Source organism: Micropterus salmoides, unplaced genomic scaffold, assembly GCF_014851395.1.
Source record: "Micropterus salmoides isolate LMB-PRFRI ecotype aquatic unplaced genomic scaffold, ASM1485139v1 Ms_hic_scaffold_3, whole genome shotgun sequence".
NCBI lineage: Eukaryota > Metazoa > Chordata > Actinopteri > Centrarchiformes > Centrarchidae > Micropterus > Micropterus salmoides.
In genome coordinates this window covers 1,416,006-1,430,418 of record NW_024042261.1, presented here as the reverse complement: position 1 = coordinate 1,430,418, position 14,413 = coordinate 1,416,006, and the positions used below count along the sequence as shown (strand labels likewise).

The 14,413-nt window shown below is 43.0% G+C and overlaps 1 protein-coding gene across 4 annotated transcripts in view; it reads left to right on the top strand.

The window, feature by feature from the left end:
* The window catches only part of aldh1a3 (aldehyde dehydrogenase 1 family, member A3), a 35,943-nt gene extending 27,189 nt beyond the window's left edge, over nt 1-8,754 (top strand). For all 4 annotated transcript variants that reach the window (XM_038693742.1, XM_038693740.1, XM_038693741.1 and 1 more), the window contains exons 10-13: nt 2,768-2,932; nt 4,723-4,880; nt 6,804-6,878; nt 6,980-8,754. In XM_038693742.1, coding sequence (XP_038549670.1) covers nt 2,768-2,932; nt 4,723-4,880; nt 6,804-6,878; nt 6,980-7,049 — 468 coding nt within the window. In that variant the 3' untranslated portion in view covers nt 7,050-8,754. The remainder of the gene's footprint in view (nt 1-2,767; nt 2,933-4,722; nt 4,881-6,803; nt 6,879-6,979) is intronic.
* Nucleotides 8,755-14,413: the final 5,659 nt, after the last annotated feature.

The window sequence follows — 14,413 nt, the reverse complement described above, 5'->3', positions numbered from 1 at the left end:
AAAGGTTTCTGAAGCCTGTAATCTCCTAGTCTGGTTCTGGTGCTCACAATGAACTTTTCCTCAGTATTCTAATTTTTTGAGATGCTCTTCTAAAAAATGCCTCAGTGTTTTAATGTTGACAGCACTATTATGTCACGTGGGAGAAATGGAACAAGGGAGACGGTCTTTAAATGTTTTTGTGTTGTGACAATTTTATATCAGCTGTCAAATGTCCAGTAGCCAAGTTGTCATAGTAACATTACTTACAGTTTAAGCTTTGAGTAGCAGACGTGGAGGCATCAGCTCCTCAACTAAAATCTTGTGACAAATACCTAAAGCTAGAATGTCAGAAAACACGTATGGGGTCAGCTAAATTACTCTAAGCTAGACCTGTCTTACTTTTCCCTGTTACATCAACAAAGCCCCAAAGAAATATTCTCAACAAATATAATCAGGTGACGACCAAATAAACGTAAGTAACGTTATATAAAAGAGTTCATTGATTTGCTTCAAATTGTTCGTTTGAGGTGCAAAATAACGTTTCCACATTTATATATTAAAAGCATTTAAAACCTTGTTAAGTATAATGTCAATAACAGATATGTGAGTTATTTTAATATTTTCCAGTGTCTTACCTTGACTGTGAGCTGGTAACGACCATAAACTGGTAACAAAACGTCCCCAGGTTCCAACCTCCACCGTACAGCACCGGGAGTTTAGAAGCTACCTCTGCTAACACAGAGTAGCATATAGCAATATAGCATTAGCTCCTTAGCATGAGCTAAGTCGGTCATGTCGAACTAGGCAGGAGTGGTTTCAGCAACACGTCACCACAGCTCTACCCACGACCCGCCTCTTTGCCCATTTATGGTTATCCGGGAGTGACGGGTGACATCACGGATACTAAGTCCACTTTTATATACAGTCTATGGTATATTCATATATGTATGTGTGTATATGTGTATATACACACATACATGTATATAAAAAAAAATCCCCCTCTCACCCCTTGCAGGGTGGTAAGTGTCATCCTCAAGCTTGGGTCCTCTACCAGAGAGGCCTGGGAGTTTGAGGTATTTTAGCTGTTCTTAGGACTGCACTCTTCTGGACAGAGACCTCTGATGTTTTACCAGGAATCTGCTGTAGCCACTCTCCCAGTTTGAGGGTCACAGTCCCCAGTGCTCTGATTACCACTGGCACCACTGTTGCTCTTACTTTCCACATCTTTTCTAGCTCCTCTTTCAGCTCTTGGTATTTCTCAAGCTTCTCGTGTTCCTTCTTCTTGATGTTGCTGTGGGACTTCAGTCTGGATCTTGAAGTCCCACAGGATCTTAGCTCGGTCATTCTCAACTACCTTAGGAGGTGTCTTCCATTTTGACCTTGGGACTTCCAGCCCATACTCATGGCAGATGTTCCTGTACACTACAGCTACCTGGTTGTGGCGTTCCATGTACACACTTCCTGCCTGCATCTTACACCCTGTCCTCACCCTCGGGTTTCTGCTGCCTGAGGTTTTCACTAAGCCCTTCATCTTTGGGGGCCATCTTCTTGATGTACTCCTGGATCTTTGTCATTTCATCCTGGACAGTGGTCTTGACACTCACTAGCCCTCGGCCTCCCTGGCTAAGCTTGTTGTACAGTCTCAGGGTGCTGGATTTGGGGTGAAACCCTCCATGCATTGTGAGGAGCTTCCTTGTCTTGTGATGTCAGTGGCCTCTATCTCCTCCTTTGGTCAGTTTATTATACCAGCGGGGTATCTGATGACTGGCAGGGTGTATGTGTTGATGTATGTTAATGTATATATGTATGTATGTGTGTATGTATGTATGTATATATGTGTGTGTATATATATATATATATATATGTATATATGTATATATATGTATACATATATACATATATACATATATGTGTGTGTGTATGTATATATATATAATCGTATAGACACAAAAGTGAGAACCCCTCACATTTTTGTGATACTTGATTATATCTTTTCATGTGACAACACAAGAAATGACACTTTGCTGCAATATAAAGCAGTGAGTGTACAGCTTGTATAACAGTGTAAATTTGCTGTTCCCTCAAAACATCACACAGCCACTAATGTCTAAACTTCTGCCATCAAAAGTGAGTGAGATTCAGGTGATAATTCTCTGAAGATCACCGCGAGTGATGCCTTTCACATTATCACATTGTCATTTGAAACATTGTTATTATAACAATATTGTTTATAACCGCTTGAAGTCTCAAATTGAAACTTACATTTCATTGTGTAACCAAATGTTGAAATTGAAATTGAAATTGAAATTGAAAAGTAAATTGAAATAAAATGAACTTGACCTGCATGTCTTTAATTGCTGTAGGCCATCATTACTCTAGGGACAGTTTAGGTCACTTAAAGAATAGTTCAACTTTTTGTGAAATACACTTATTCACTTTATTTCTGTGAGGGAGATGAGAAGATGGATATTTGATGTATGTGTGTTATATACAGATCTGGAGTCAAAACATGGTTAGCTTAGCTTAGTAAAAAGACTGGAAGCAGGGGTTAACGCCTTACGTGTTCAAAAATACACCTGCCTACAATTCAAAAACTCACTGATTAGCATGTTGTTTACCCTGTACACATTTAAGCTAAGACGCACAGAAATGAGACTGATATTAATTAATTACTGTTTCATTTGTCAGCAAACAAGTGAATTTCAAATTCCCCAAAATTTGGTTTCATTCCAGTGTTATTAAATTGTCTCCTTCCCTTGTCTCCTTGTCTGCCTGATGCTGGCTCCAGATCGACCGAAAGCAGTTTGACAAGATTATGGATCTGATAGAGAGTGGGAAGAAGGAGGGAGCCAGGCTGGAGTATGGAGGAGCAGCTGTGGGCGAGAAGAGCCTCTTCATTGAACCCACCATTTTCTCAGAGGTCAAGGACCACATGCGCATCGCCAAGGAAGAGGTTACAACTTGTTTCAGTTCATAACAAATGAGCCTGACACAGACAGGGAGGGAGAAAGTAAAGCCTGACACCCTGTGGAACAGTGCTGTAGATACACCACAGACAGCAGAGAGGCTGGCTGCACAGCAAGCCAGGGTGATAAAGTAAAACATGGACAGCACACTTTTAGTTCTGTAGAAGCCTGTTTATAAACAACATGAGTCATCAAATTATGGAAACGTATCATTTTAAAGGGGTAATATGTTGTGTGATTTTAAGATAGCATTGCATCATTTCTTGCTGGCTAAAATCAACACTTTGACACAGTTTTTAGTAAGCATGACCCCTTGTAGTCTTTTCACATCAGCAGACAACGGGGTCTGAGCTCAGGTGAATGTCCTTATCAGTGGAAGTATAATCACGTATTAGTGATGTGAGCAGACACATATTTCCCCCTTTATACAGAAATGTTGGCATTTGGATAAACTTGGGTAATTTCCTGCAGAGCTGCCATGCTGACTCAAAATCTTGTGGTCTTCCTCTGCTTTACAACATTTGATTAACATGTGCATTTGCGACACAAAGCCTTTTCCTTACAAGCTTTTGACCAGTGTTTTCAGAGGTCATGTGAAATCAACTTTAAACTTAGGTTGTGTTGACTGTCCCACTACTAAACCAGCACACATCTCAGAGGTAGATCTCCATATTGCTCATCAATTTCCAGAAAGCATAGAACTCCAGATGATTAAGCCCTCTTAATTGGATGGGAAAAATAGTTTTCCCCACGGTACTCACGGTACAACTGATTCCCATATTTTGAAAGTGATACCTCACGTTTACCACAGGAACTGCATTTTAATTAAGTCAATATTATTAAAATTTTACAAAACAAAGTAACTTACAGGCCATATAAATGAAGGTATTGGATTAGTTTTGCCAACCCCTGGACTCAAGAGTCACTTAAACAAATGTTCACATTCACACACTCTTATTTTCACTTTGAAATGCAGCAAGATGTCCGCACTTAAAATAAAATATATGTTGTTATGTTATTATAATTATAATTATCTATTTTTAATTTATATTTTTTTTATAATTTATAGGCTCTCCGAGATTCAAACAGTTAATGTTGTCATATTTTTGTGTTTTTAACTAAGTTCCAGTTATTACTTTCTCAGTTTAAATTACACATTCATTAAGGGTCCAAGCAGCGAAGCTGTTGTTTTGTTTCAAAATTTTATCACCAACATACATACTGTAGCTTGGGATATGAAGGGCCTGAGGGTTCAAGTCCAACGTGCCTCAGTTGCTAACTGAGGTCATAGTAACTCAAAGTTTGCCCATTGTACTTGGACCCTGTGATTGTTTATTAGGGCCTGAGCATGAACCGTGCGAGGTCACTAAAGGAATTATTTTTTTAGGGCCCGAGGGATTCTTTCTTTCTTTTTTTCTGCAAAGTAATCTCAATTTTGGGGGACTAAACACACACATCAAAAACTCAAAAAATTTGCCCCTAATTTAGGGGCGGCAAAGAATTTTATATTTTATGGGTTTCGCTCATGGGCGTGGCAAAATGGCTCGCTAGCGCCCCCTACAGAGCAGCCCCCGGACAAAGTTTCACCTTTGTGTACAAAATTTCTATGGCACATGTATCATGTCCAGATGTACAAAAAAGCCTCTTGGAGCGATGTCCTACACCCAAAAGGAAGTCGACCGTTTCGAATTTTATGATCATTTTTGGACTTTTTCTTCTTAATGGAATTTGAATTGCACAGTGTGACTGGTCTTTACTGCTATCTTTCCCCTCTCAGATATTTGGTCCCGTGCAGTGTATATTCAGCTTTGAGAGCCAGCAGGAGGTCATAGAGAGAGCAAACAGCTCAAAATATGGCCTGGTGTCAGCAGTCTTCACAACGAGCATGGACAGAGCTATGTCTGTGTCTGCAGCCCTGGAGACTGGCACTGTCTGGTAAGTCCCCATTCACGGTCTTGACAGCAGGGGGAAATATTTGGACAGCCATTTGATTCCCCCCTTCATTGTTCATTCAAAAGGATTTATCCATTTTAATTTGACATTGCTGAACAAAATTCAGGCACAAGCCGATTATGTAATGTAAATGTTGTAAGGCTGTTTCATTCAAACACAACAACAATGAAGAACAGGCTCCCCCTGACCCTCAGTACAAGTTCATCAAATTCCTACCATTTTGCCAGAAATAAAGACACTTGAGAGGTAGACAAAGTTTCATTTACATTTACTAATTTGGCAGATGCTTTTATCCAAAGTGACTTACATTTGAGAAACAACATAAAAGCATCAACAAAACATCTAATACAGCACGAGATCTACAACTGACAATAAATACTAGTAAGAGCTAGTATTTGGACACTCGTGTCCAAAGTAGTATATTGTGTCAAGGCACAACTGATCATAAAATAAATCAGTTTATTAGCTGCGAGGAAACAGCAAATTAGACTGAACAGCATGTGAAAACCAGCACAGTGAAACCAGATGCTGCATTTCCATCCAACGTCATAACTGCAAACACACGAGTCCAAGGTAGGTTAAAGCAAGGGCAACTGGACATAGCTGAAGATACTTGAAGACATTTCGCCTCTCATCACCTTGGTTACAAGCTAGGACTCCCTGCCAGTCGGTCAGAGCTGACAAAGCTTCTTGGCTGAGAAGGTCTCCCAGTATCTTCAGCCAAGTCCAGTTGCCCTGAATTTAACAATTATTGGATAACTATGGCCTGGATGACCGAGAACCTTCAGACAGTGAGACTGAGCATTCAGACAGATACATTTTCCATGTGGAAGAACTGATCATTTTCTTGACTATCTTGGTCTTCAGTTCATTCTTCCCCCAACTTTAAAAACCAGCCCTGTCCAAATCTTTACTGCAAACAGCCTGTAAAGTCTACAAACTGACCCAATCTGTGGGACGAGAAAAATGAATAGGTAGATGTTTTTTATTATTATTTGTGAAGGGGAGGATGTCCAAGCTAAAATTGTGTGTTAAGTTGCAATCTACGTTCATATTGCAGGCCGTAATGCTCAATTCTGATATATTGCTCAGATCTGGATTTTTTTGATTGACTGTTCACATAATTTATTTAATGTGGCCCATATTAGACTCCAGTGTGACCTGGCCATAGCCATAAAAGAATAATACGCAACACGCTATTGTACTGAAGTAAATATGGAGGCCACAGACGTTAGCTCATGCTTGCTAACTCTCCTGATTTTCATGAGAGCCTCCCGTTTTTCATCGCCCTCTCCAGGTTTCCTCTTGGGATCACAATTCTCCCTATTTCCTGCATTTCTCCCAATTTATGACAAATGTTCAAACTTTGTGTCCTTTTCATTGCATTCATTACAGCGTCTGGCACTGGACAGTGCGTATAAGCCCTACAACTGTCTCTCTACTGTTTCTACGTGTAGCATGCACATAACGCAGAACTATGACGACGGCGGCATGAATTCCAATCTGACTGCCCACACCGAGATCGCATTTAAAAAAAATTTATCCAAAAAATTTCAATCTGTATCTGATTTGGACCACACATGAAAGCCGCCCAAATCCAAACAGGAAAAGGTCAGAGTCCACGTAACTTGCTGTTCACACTGTTATAAAGAAATCGGATCTGAGTCTCACATGAGCAAAAATAAATCTGATTTGGGTCACTCCTGCAGTCTGAACTCAGCTTTCGTCTTCCACTTGAAATGAAACCAAATTGTTGGACTATTACATTAAAAGCTGTCAGCTGGCCTACCTCTCATTGGATTTATTTATTTGATTAAAATTTTGTTTGCCCATTGAAATGTTTTGTGTATGCTTAACAAATTAAATGAAATCAAAGCATTGCTCTCTCTCTTTCTCTCTGTTAAGGATAAACTGCTATAACGCCCTTCATGCCCAGACTCCCTTTGGAGGGTACAAGATGTCAGGCAACGGACGAGAGCTGTAAGAACCATCACTGTTCCTTCATATTTCATATTCTTCCATCGTTCCTGTTCACTGTGTGCTCCTTAACCCTCCTCAACGTGTTGTCTCTGTCCTCTCAGTGGAAAGTACGCCCTGGCTGAATACTCGGAGGTGAAAGCAGTTACCATAAAACTGAGTAAAACTCTGTGAGAAGAATCAGGACAGTCCATCGCTCTGCACGTCCCATTCCATCAGGCCACAATCACAATCTTTACAACCCATGCCCTCCCTTTGTCTTGAGTTATGCTTGTGATGTTGAGAAGGTTAGGCCAACGTGTCAGTTGGTCTATAAAATGTATCAGCGCCCAAAATGTCATGTCGATGGTACAGTTGTTGTATGGGGGGGAGATGGTAACCCCTGTCTCTGTTTAAAGATGCTCTCTGGTGTCAGTAACCTCTTCCACTGGCTGCTGTGAGAGCTTTTGGTCTGGCATTCACAGAAAGCTGACGTTATCTATTCCTGCTCTTCATTGCGTCTATGTTTAGGGTCCTTGCTCTTTGTACATCCTTTGTTATGTTTCCTGAAAAGTGTTTTCCTGACTCTGTGACTCTCTCTTTGAACAAAGATGGGGTGGCTGTCTCGTCTCCATATGCAACCACCTATTATCAAGTGATAAAAATTCCATTTGACAACAAATGAACCATCTCCATGACAACACGGAAGAAACTTCACCAGCTTATGAAGCCAATGAGTTGGAGACCCACGGATCACCTTCAGTGTCCCAGAAAAAGTAGTATAAGGAAATGAGAGGATGTCTCTGGGGTTGTTTTCTGTCTTGTCCATCAACCGATGAGAGTTCAGAATACTCCAGTGGTTATAATGATACAAATTTGCATGTCTAGTTTGGTCCTTAAAGCAAATTATATGCTGATTATATGACAAATATAAATGCACAAAATATAGCGACAAATTAGTATGACAGAATTCTAGGGGTAATATAACACAGGTTTCTTCCGGTCACGTTAGGGTCAATTGCTGAGCTAAAGTAAGCCAAAGGTGAAAGCCTGGGACTCTCCAGAACAGCAGGTCACACTCTGTCTCACCTCTCTGCCTGCTCGAGTCGACTGACTGACGCAGCTGTCTTGAAAAAGATGCTCTCTGTGATCCATCTCCAACCTATATAACCCAGGGTCAAGACTGGGTTATGAGTTGTATGTGGCTTGAATGCCACATAATGTGACTTAGGTTAACATAGGTAAGCATAGTGTCTTGTTTTGAATCAATATCCCATGGAATCTCACACATTAACCTTATTTGGACACTTGATGAATCTCTGTAGGTCTAGGAGGGGGAAATAATCCCAGATATGAAGTGTCCTTCAGATTAGGTTGTGGTACTGCATTGTATTCTCACTCTGTATCGCTTTTGCCAGTCTCCCTGGACAGGCTTCAATAAACAATGCTTTGTAAGACATCCTGAGATTTCCTGAGACCTCCTAAGAATTTCCAAAACAATCAGCAAAGATAGGGTTTTACATTTGAATTCCACCAGTTGTGTGCGTTCGTCAGTCTCCCTACATGGGACAATGAGGGATGGTCAGAAATGAAAACTGTTTTTTTATCGTTGAGTAGCTGATGCATTGTTTCTAACCTGTTGTGATCTAATATGAATGTTCTCTCTCCTGAGGAGAATGTACCTTCCCTTTCAAATGTTGGAAGGAACTCCATTTCCTGTCCCAGATAAGGTAACATTTACCTTGCCAGTAACATGTTAGTACTGTAACAGCAGCGATGTTATTATTGCACAGATAGTTGTGTGTTTATTATCACACATGGGAAACAAGTCTGTCTCTCCATTTTTCTCACATTAGTTTTGTATTTAAATAGAAATTATGAATAAAGAAAATTGAATACACTTTCTGTGTTATTCTTTGCACCTGTATGGGAATGGATCTCCTGTAACAGAAAGCTTATTAAAGTTGTTCAATCAATACATTTCGCTATGTGCACACACAAAAGTTTGTTCCTCTTATCTATTCATTGCACTGAATTGCGACGAAGTTGTGCGACCGTCTAAACAAGACGACTATAATTAATAATAATTAAACTGAATGCAGCATTGTAGACAATGACATTGTATTTTGTCCTTGTTATGATCAAAGCCTTTAGAAATTGTTCTGATCTCCCCTCCTTAAGGGTAAATTATTATAATAATCATTTAAAAATGCATTGCATTTAAATAGCACTTTTTATACACAAAAAGCTATTACAGTACTTGCACTCTGCCAAAATAGTTGTAAAAAGAGGCCTTTCTGCTGGCTCTGCCTGCATTGGGGGGGGGGGGGGGGGGGGGGCTCTGACTGAGCTGGGGGACTATCGGCCCTGGTTCTCCTGCGTTCTCGCTCCCTGGCAGCGGGGAGCGCCCTGGCACGGCTCTCTGCTGTTCTCCCATGGGGCGGGGCGTAGCTGTCCCTGGGGCATGTGGTCTCAGGTCCTTTGCGCTTTGGGGGGTTGCTGGTGCACTGGCTACTGGGGTTCTTGCCTGCTACACTGGGGGTCCCCAGGCAGCCAGTAAGACGGACAAAACCCACCCGACAACAACGGCCATGTGCTCTCAGGACTATCGCACGCCCTCATTGTGAGAGAGCCAGCAGGGGGAAGCAGCGGGATCGCCACCCCTGCTGAAGAAGGCCCCACCGAGGACAGGAGACAATGGATTCTAGGCCCAGGAACACGTCACCCACCCCAGTTATGAGCAAAAGCCAGAGGCCCGAGGCCCCAGCCCCCCAGCCACCCACACACACGCAGACCCGCCCCGGTCCCCAAGGCAGCTCAGGACAGGTTGCAAGGTTGCAAGCACCCACCCCCACTAAGTGATAGAGCTGATCATGGGGGACCAGATAGACTGGAATTTTGCCAATTGTTTTTTTTGGAAGCAGACATTCTCTCAATGCTAATGTGGTCTATAGGGAGATTACTATATTGGGTGATACTAAAATTCTTTTTAGCCTTCCAGTTCACAAGGATAGTTTAATGGCGATGCAGTGAGACTCGCATCCAGTGCCAGTCTAAGGAATAGCTGACCACTCAAGCAGGGGTTGAGCCATATCAACCACCTATAGAGCCCATCAACGCAGATCACAAACACTACTGAGGCAGCATCGCTTTACAGCTCAAAATGATGAGTTCTTTTCGAGAATCTAGCCAAGACTGCTATGGCTCCTTGGAGTCTCTCTGACAGGATTGACAGCTTTCCATCTTTCATCAGGAAACCAAAGTTTGGCAAAACTGGAGCAACCAGCCAAAAAGCAAGGGAAAAGCTCAGTCTACAGCCACAAGAGGTCTTGCCAGATCATGTGGGTCAGATGAGTAGTGTAAGTAATGGTTCTGATGATGTTGACAAGAAATGAGAGAAACCCCATCCTCTCAGCCATTGCAGGGTGTGAAGGAATAAAGCTCTAGAGGAGATTCTTAAAGGAAAATGGCATATGCTTCAGATGTTATGCTACAACTACTCATCTGGTAAGGAACTGCAAGGCAACCATCAAATGTCTAGAATGTGACAGTGATACTCATATTGCAGCTCTCCATCCAGGACAGCTACCTTTAACCACTACTAGTGTAATGAGGTTTGTGGAGTTGATATGAGTACAAGGTCCTGCTCCAAGATCTGCCTAACTAGGGTTTACCCAGACGACAATTCAGAGAAGACAATCAAGATCTACATATGTATAGATGACCGGAGCAATCAATCGCTTGCAAGAACGGAGTTCTTAGATGTTAAATGAGCAAGTTCGGCACCCTACGCACCTGTGCAGGTGTGACAGAGACCACAGTGAGAAGGGCCACAGGTTTCATTGTGGAATCCTTAGATGGAGCGACAAAGGTAAGGGAGGAAACTGCCGACTCTGATTGAATGCAATAATATGCCAAATGACAGGGCCAAAATACCAACTCCTGAGGCAACGCAGTGGCATGCACACCTAAAGCCCATTGCTCATATCATTCCCCCACTCGATCCACAGAACCACAGAAGCCCAGATTCTTCTGCTCCTGGGTCGTGACATATTCCAGGTCCACAAAGTGCGGGAGCAACAACATGGTAAACACAGTAAAAACCCTAGGCAGACAGACTCGAACTAGGTTGGGTTGTGGTGGTCCGTTTGCCTAGGATCAGTGCACGGGTCTGCGGTTGTGAGTACTTTCCGCACACACGTATTTGATAATGGATGTCCTTCTCTTCTTCCTCCATGTGCTAACCGGTTCTGTGTGATGGAGAAGTTTAGCTTCAAGCCTCCGCCTAAACTCATGTGACACTTTCATCTTCGACAACTGTGCAATAGGAGTCACAATCTTTGAAAGATCAGGTAATGATGATAAAGTTGGACTTTCTTGGACACTTTTTGGACACCATGGACAGAGAGATGGTAATGGATGACAGCAACAGTTGGGTGGTGCTGCTCCCATTCAGAACACCATGCCAGCAACTCCCCAACAATAGAGACCAGGCATTAACACAACCCAACTTCTCTCCTACACACACTGGAATAGAAGCCTGAGATAAAGACCCACTTCGTGATCTTCATGAAGACACAGTTTCATTGTAAGAGAGGACAGTAAAGATTTCCTTTGTTTTCCTTTGTTTAAAGATAACAATACCAGCAAGGAGATCATCAAACACCGCATTATGGTACATGTGTTCGGAAACAGTCCGTCTCCTGCCGTGGCCATTTATGTTCTCCGACGTGCATCTGCATATGAGTACGGGTCAGATACCAAGCAATTTGTGGAGAGGGATTTTTACATCAATGAAGGACTTCTGTCAATACCCACAGCTGCTGGAGCTATTGAACTGTTAGCACAGACACAGGAGATGCTCGCAACCTCAAATCTTAGGCTTCACAAGTTCGCTCCCAACAGCAAGGAATTAATGGATGCATTCCCCATCGAAGACCGTGCAAAAGGACTTAAAACTTGAATGTTAATCCTACTCCTATCCAATGCAGCCTCGGGCTTAGCTGCAACCTGAAGGAGGTTGTATTTGTCTTCCCTGTAGCTGACACCAAGAGGCCTTTTACATTTAGAGGGATACTCACCACTGTCAATAGTCTTTTTGACCCACTCGGGTTTGCACCCATCAACTTCTAGGGAAAGTTCCTGCTACGAGAATTATCAAGTGTAGCTCTTGACTGGGATTCCCCACTTCCAGAGAAGGAGGAAGACCAGTGGAACACTTGGAGGAAATCACTGCATGATCTCGAGCAGTTGGAGAAGCAGCTGTTTTAGCTGCAGAGATAGCAGAGATTGTTACAAGTGAACTAGACTTCACTCTAGATGCTGTGGAGTTCTACACGTGTAGCAGAGTCATTTGGGATATATCTATAACCAGACAAGATGTTTCAATGTGTACGTCAGCAACAGAGTGCAGTGTATCAGGGAGGTTTCAAGCCCATCACAATGGCATTATGTTTCTACAAAGCATAACCCTGCAGACCATGCTACTTGCTCCGTACCAGCAGACCTGTTGAGCATCCCCATCTGGCTAACAGGACCTGCTTTATTGTTGCTGTGAATAGCTGAAGGAAGGGTAGAGGAAGGGATGATGGGATGAAAGGATGTATGTGCACGGGAGTTTTATGAAGACATGACAGATATGAAGGGAGCAGGTACATGGGGAAATACAAAGGAGCTGGTGATGCGTTCTGTGGCCGTCAAGGCCCTGTGACATCATGCATGATGCCACTGGCGGTGGCTGGCACTGGCGGGGAAACTGGAAATGCTGGAGACTCTGTGGTTGTTGTTGCCGGAGTATTGATGGAGGCTAGGTAGAGATGGAACAAAGTTGTTTTATTGTCGTTGCGGTGGTAGGGAATGCCTTTCCCTCTGTCGGGCTCCGTTTGTGGAGGTAGCCGCACTATGGAGGAGGACGCGATGCACCAGGAAGAGTATCAGGTGTTTGTACGGGAGGAATGCTTTTGACAAGGAGAGGGTTGATGCCGACTCCTGTGCCATTTCTGTGGCATCCTCAATTTCCTGACCATGCTGATGGAGGGGATGAGCCTGAGAGCCACAGAGAGTCAAAGATATTTCGTTGGAGAAGCGGAGATCCTGGCGAGACCAGGGTATGGTGACCTCGGATCGTAAGCGGCTCCCCTGAGACACTTGACTAAGGTCTGACTGCTGTGGTGTGACTGAAACATATAGTATCCTCGTATAGATCATTGTCTGAATCGGGTAAATTGATTTCAATGGATGTGGGGGCAGCAGACTTATGTCAGCGGGTGCACCGTGGTCTGGGCGGCGAGTTTGCTGCCAGGCTGGGACTTGCTGCTGGTGTGTTTCTCTGCTGGCTTTCGCCGTTGTGTTCTGCCGCTTGTTCTCTCTCATTTGCTCGGCCTCGCGCGGGATACGCAGGGGGCTGCCGGGCACTGGGTGTCGCGGTGCTCGTGCGGTGTGCGGGTTGGGGTCGTCACTTGTGCGCTAATGTTTATGATTGCGTGGCATTTTGTCGCTTTGGTTGCCCGCTCCGGTGGTGGGGTGCCTTTTGCTTTCCGACAGCACTGCGTTGTCAACTGGCATTTGGATGGCCGGTTACATAGTAAAATGCATAATGTGTCATCAATCAGCAGTAAACACCCAATTCACCACAACTTACAGTTTCTGTGACTGTCTTATTTTCTTTGGTATTCGTGTCACATAGCCCACATATGCAGTGATGATTGCTGAGTAATATATGTACGGCTGCCCAATCTTAAGTTTGTATTTGATCATGTGACAAGACTCCAGAAACTCGGTGAAACGCAAACTCTGACAACAGACTAGCAGAGCACACGTGCAAGCCTGCAGTCATGCTACACATAAAAGTAGTTTCAAGAAGAGACTGGAGAGAAAAGAACAGGAGGAGAAGGTGACAAAGCACCCAGATAAGATTGTTTTGGATTTTTTTACTGAGGACATTGTCAATGCAGGCTCGTTGGATGCCTTTCAAATAAGTGAGTAACATTGCAACTGCTTTTTCAGTGGATTTGGTGTGGCTGCCGTGCCGCTGTTTTAAAGGCTGTTTAATTGTGTGGATGTGCTTGTGGGTATTAAACTGTGTGTGCACCTTAGCTGGCCTTTTTTCAGAACATGATGTTATGTTATGAGTGTGTAGGCTACTTTTCTTTCTTTTTCACCATAATATCTTGGCTCTCTGTCGAAGAGGAATGTGGTTATTGTACTGAAATTGCCCGAAAAGGTTTGCGTCATTTCAGCACTGTAAACACCTTCTGCACTCAGCTGTTTGTAGTGACATTTCAGGATTTTGACAATGACAGCACTGGCCATGCTCCTTTCTCTTTGACTTCTGTACTTTGCAAATACAAAAGTCTAGGTGACACAGTCCGACTCTAAAATCCATCACATGATGGTACTTTACTTACTAGACTGCTGCGTCCAGGTGCACACAACACGACCGCAGCAGCACATGTGTGTTGCACTGCTAAAACTAAAATCTAAGTAAGATTAATTATCTTAATTGAAGGCAAAATATACTTGTTTTTTGTCTGACAAGATAGTTCTTCTTACCAGGCCGC